We start from the raw sequence: 5,021 nt of genomic DNA on the forward strand, positions 1-5,021 counted from the left end.
TCTTCACTCCTTCTTCTTTGGACAAAAAGCACACAATTACACAACTAGTTGACTCTTGGCTTTGAAGAAAATTTATATTAACAGCACTTGCCTGTGCTTGGAAAATAAAGCCTCAAAAATGAATCAGTGTGCAAAGAACTGTGACCTGTTTTATATGCCATTCCTGCCATTCCTGTATTTTTTTCTATTTTAGAACGTTTAATATTTTGAAGCATTTTAAAAATTTCTTACAATTGGGTAAGAGAAAATACTTCTGTAATATTTACTATTCTTTGCATATTGTTCTTTAATATAAAGTTAAAATACTAAGGAATTTTCAGTAATATTAGGCTGGGTTTACAAAATGCTAATAAAGTCAGGTGAATATAGAAAACAAATAGTGAATAATATATATATTTTATTTCAGTGACTATACTTTAAACAAGAAAAATGATTGTAAGCCTGGATCACTGTCTAAACACAGATAATGTTTTATTATCTGTGAACATAACTATAAGGACTTCATGAGATAAATTTTGATGAATTGAAAATTGAACAACTTAAACAGTGTTTAAATATCACTTCATAATGATTAATAGCTAAGAATTCTCTCCAGTTATTCTTAGTGAAAAATACATCTTATTTACTTGATGACATTCTTTGAATAAAATTTCTAAGTTAAGTCACTTAAATTTTAACCCCTTTATCCTTCACATACTTCTGACAATACTTTATCTGAACATTTTATATACATGTATCAGGAAATATGCAGAAAATGCTCTTCTACTGCTATTTCCAGCATTTCTGAATTAAGGATACACATATATATATTTGAGTTTGAGAATTTTCAATTATTTAGTGACAGGATTGCATAGAAGGAAGCCCATTCAAAAAAAAATCAACAACTGCAAATACCATTGCTGATTTTTTATGTAGCCTAAACTAAGGGTCACTATTTCGCTCAGTTTTATTCTGCTAAAAATAATCTGGTGGAGAAAAGTGTGTCAGGTAAAACCAGGAGGACTTCTAGAGAAATTCAATTCTAACCAATGTAATAACAAAGATAAAGCAACTCAAATATGGAAAGAGCTTTATAAGCAGAAATCGTATACTTACAGGCATCACAAAGATTCTAAGGTAAAATTTAAGATGAAAATCTATTTCATATGAAAATTTCATACAAAAATGAAATTTTGAATAAAAGAATAAAAGAAAAAGGAAGGATTCCCATGGTTGACAATTCTTAATGAAAACCAGAATTAAGGTAAATATTTAATGCCTACATCTTAGCCTTTCCCTTTTTACCATCTTCGATCTTCCTCCTACATACCCTTACTTCTCTTCTGTGGCTTGTCTTATGCGTCTATGTCTATACTTACGGGTCTATGCCTATTTCTCTTCTTCCGTCTTGTGAATTTTTCACCCACCCAAGTTTATCTTTCCAATTCTCCTGCTTCCTTTTTCTTCTTGATGCCTTCCTCTCCTTTTCTTTAAAACTTAAAAAAAAAATTATCTACAGGAAAAAAATTTTATATCTGTCTAGGGTGAGTAGAACAACAGATGGTTCTCCAGATCTTGGATTCTCTACTTCATCCTTGTCACTATTGTGCCACGTGTTCTTTTCATTATTCTCTGGTGTCAACTCCATCACATAATGGACACTTCTCTCACTAAAGTCATTTAAAAATCTCTTTATTTTCATACTCAATGACATTTGTTCACTCCATGTCTCATCAGTTCATTTACTTTGGCATCTGACACTATACACTTCTTTGATCTTCTTCAATATCTTTCATCTGTTTATGTTCATAACCCTGATATATCTCCAGTTTCCCCTTGATTTTCTGATCATTCTGCTCTTCTGGTTTTTCCCTGTCTTTCCTCACTGACAAACAGGGCTACTGGTTCCAACATGAAATGCTTTCTTGAATAGAAATTTTCTTTAACACAGAAATGCTAGTGAGATTAGAGGCACCAGATGGAAAAATGGCAGCAACAGATGGGAAAAAGGCAGCCAGTCAACAACCAAAATCATGTCCCAATATTAGCTCCTTGGGAGCTGTTGTCACTGCTACTGGCTTCGATGCCCCTGATCGCACTGACAGTGACACTGGTGTGGGTGCAGGACGCGTTTTCTGAAGTCTTCCATTGCTGCCATGGCCACCTTAGCAAAGAAAACCCTTTTTTGCCCTTGTCCCTTTGTCACTCTCTCTCTCTACATTTCAAATCCACTGTAGGTGGGTTTGACTTGCCAAATTTATATCATGTCCCCTCACTCTAGGTGCAAGAAGAATGGAAAAATCAGTTTCTGATTCTCTGGGATTCCAGAGTAGGTGGTAGATACCTTCCACCGGTGGCAGGAGGGTGGAAAAGAGGGTCAGATACTGGCTATACAAAAAAGTGACATGAATCCTCTATAACCTCTTTAATATACTTATTTTTCATTTTCACTCTCCTTCTTCACTTGGTGCACATTCTCTAATAAAGATGTCATATACCAGTATGCTCTAAGCTACCCTCAATCACTCCCAAGACATTTATTTCTAATAAAATCAAGGAAAACTCATACCATAAAGTATATCACTTAGATGTTCAGAGATCACTATTGCCACAAACTAGCCACTGCATAAGAGTTATCAAGCTATTTTCAATGAAAATCTACTCAAGCACCAAGAGACCCCTCTCTATTCTTCACTTACAACCATCTTCACATTCAGTATTAGGTGACTCTGCAATGGCACCCCACTCCAGTGTTCTTGCCTGGAGAATCCCAGAGATGGGGGAGCCTGGTGGGCTGCCATCTATGGGGTCGCACAGAGTCGGACACGACTGAAGCGACTTAGCAGTAGCAGCCGCACACTCTGGATTCTTTTGTATGTATGTCTTCACCCTGTTCATCACTCCGAATATCACTTCACTCAAGGACTAGTTACTTCATATGTATTTCAATCACTTGAAAAGTAAGTTTAAAACACAGATCATTATACTTCATTCTGAACCACTAAATCAATTTTTACAGTAAAACTTTATCATTTATATTTTGCACAAAAAGTTCCTTAGAAAATGTTGATCTGGTATAATCTGGTTTGGAAATTAGTGGACAATAGCAACAGCTTCTTGACTTTTATTCCTGATTTTACATTTTCATTTCTGCAGCTGATTTCCATAGAAACATATTTATTTTAAAAACTCTTACAGTGCCACTCCCATCTCTTATTTTCAGTGCATGTTTATTACCTGGTGAATAGTGTTCAAGATCCTTCACATGACATTCAATTTATTATCCAGGTCCATCAAGCTTATTTTCCCTGAACCTATAGCCATGTTTCAGATAGAATTTCCCTATTACACTCAACTCTATGCTCAAACATCTATTTAGAATTTTTCATTTTTCTGAATGTGTTCACTGCTTCACATTTTTTGAATTGTATTTATTTTTATTCTAACCAAAGAGACCTCATTCATTTCAAAGATAATAACAAACCTAAGAGGGCATTCTGATATACATGGTTTATTTCAACTCTCTTCCACATATCTTCATGTTTTAAATTCCTTGTGACTTTAAAAAAAAATCATTTTCTCCATTTCATTTCAGGTAACACTCAGTGAGGACATGGAAAAGGAAAATGCAACATTGCTGAGAGAATTTATTCTCACAGGACTCATATATCAAACAGAATGGCAAATTCCCCTGTTCCTGCTGTTTTTGATGATATATCTTATCACCATCATGGGAAATCTTGGTCTGATTGCTCTCATCTGCAGTGATCCTCACCTTCACATTCCCATGTACTTATTCCTTGGGAACCTGGCTTTTGTGGATGCCTGGATATCATCCACAGTGACGCCCCAGTTGCTGGTCAATTTCTTTGCAAAGAGCAAAATGATGTCTCTCACTGAATGCAAGATACAATTTTTTTCCTTTGCAGTCAGTGTAACCACAGAATGTTTTCTGCTGGCAACAATGGCATATGATCGCTATGTGGCCATATGCAAACCATTATTTTACCCAGTTATTATGACCAAAAGATTATGCATCCGGCTATTAATTTCGTCATTTTCAGGTGGCCTTTTTCATGCCATACTTCATAATGCTTTTTTATTGAGATTGACCTTCTGTAATTCTAGCATAATACATCACTTTTACTGTGACATTGTACCATTATTTAAGATTTCCTGTACTGATCCTTCCATTAATATTCTGATGGTATTTATTTTCTCTGGTTCAATACAGGTGTCCACTATTCTTACTGTTCTTTTCTCTTATACACTTATTCTTCATACAGTCTTAAAAAAGAAGGCTGTAAAAGGCATAAGGAAGGCCTTCTCTACCTGTGGAGCCCATCTTCTGTCTGTCTCTTTATACTATGGGCCTCTTCTCTTTATGTATGTTCGCCCTGGATCTGCACAAGCAGATGATCAAGATATGATGGACTCTCTGTTTTATATGGTCATAATCCCTCTGTTAAATCCAATCATCTACAGTTTGAGAAATAAGAAAGTCATAGATTCACTGTCAAAAATGTTAAAGAGAAATGCTTAGATCTCATATTAATATACTTCAGTTCAGTTCAGTCACTCAGTCATGTCCAACTCTGCAACCCCATGAATTGCAGCACACCAGTCCTCCCTGTCCATCACCAACTCCTGGAGCTCACCCAAACTCATCTCCATCAAGTCGGTGATGCCATCCAGCCATCTCATCTTCTGTCATCCTTTTTACCTCCTGCCCCCAATCCCTCCCAGCATCAGAGTCTTTTCCAATGAATCAACTCTTCGCATGAGGTGGCCAAAGTATTGGAGTTTCAGCTTTAGCATCAGTCTTTCCAAAGAAATCCCAGGGCTGATCTCCTTCAGAATGGACTGGTTGGATCTCCTTGCAGTCCAAGGGACTCTCAAGAGCCTTCTCCAACACCACAGCTCAAAAGCATCAATTCTTCAGCACTCAGCTTTCTTCACAGTCCAACTCTCACATCCATACATTAATATACTTAATCCGTTATTAAAAGTCGAAAGTTTGTGTAGATTAGATGTTACTCTAT

General features: G+C 36.1%; 1 protein-coding gene across 1 annotated transcript; it reads left to right on the forward strand.

The window, feature by feature from the left end:
• The first annotated feature begins 3,574 nt into the window (after positions 1–3,574).
• LOC102273791 (olfactory receptor 5H2) lies at positions 3,575–4,522 on the forward strand. The gene has a single exon (XM_014483497.2). It carries the CDS (start codon positions 3,593–3,595, stop codon positions 4,520–4,522), a length of 930 nt encoding a protein of 309 aa, XP_014338983.1. The 5' UTR covers positions 3,575–3,592.
• Positions 4,523–5,021: the final 499 nt, after the last annotated feature.

This window comes from Bos mutus, chromosome 1, assembly GCF_027580195.1.
Source record: "Bos mutus isolate GX-2022 chromosome 1, NWIPB_WYAK_1.1, whole genome shotgun sequence".
NCBI lineage: Eukaryota > Metazoa > Chordata > Mammalia > Artiodactyla > Bovidae > Bos > Bos mutus.

What these genes read in the sequence shown, in the direction of transcription:
- LOC102273791 (XM_014483497.2), top strand. Translation starts at nt 3,593, where the DNA reads ATGGAAAAGGAAAATGCAACATTGCTGAGAGAATTTATTCTCACAGGA.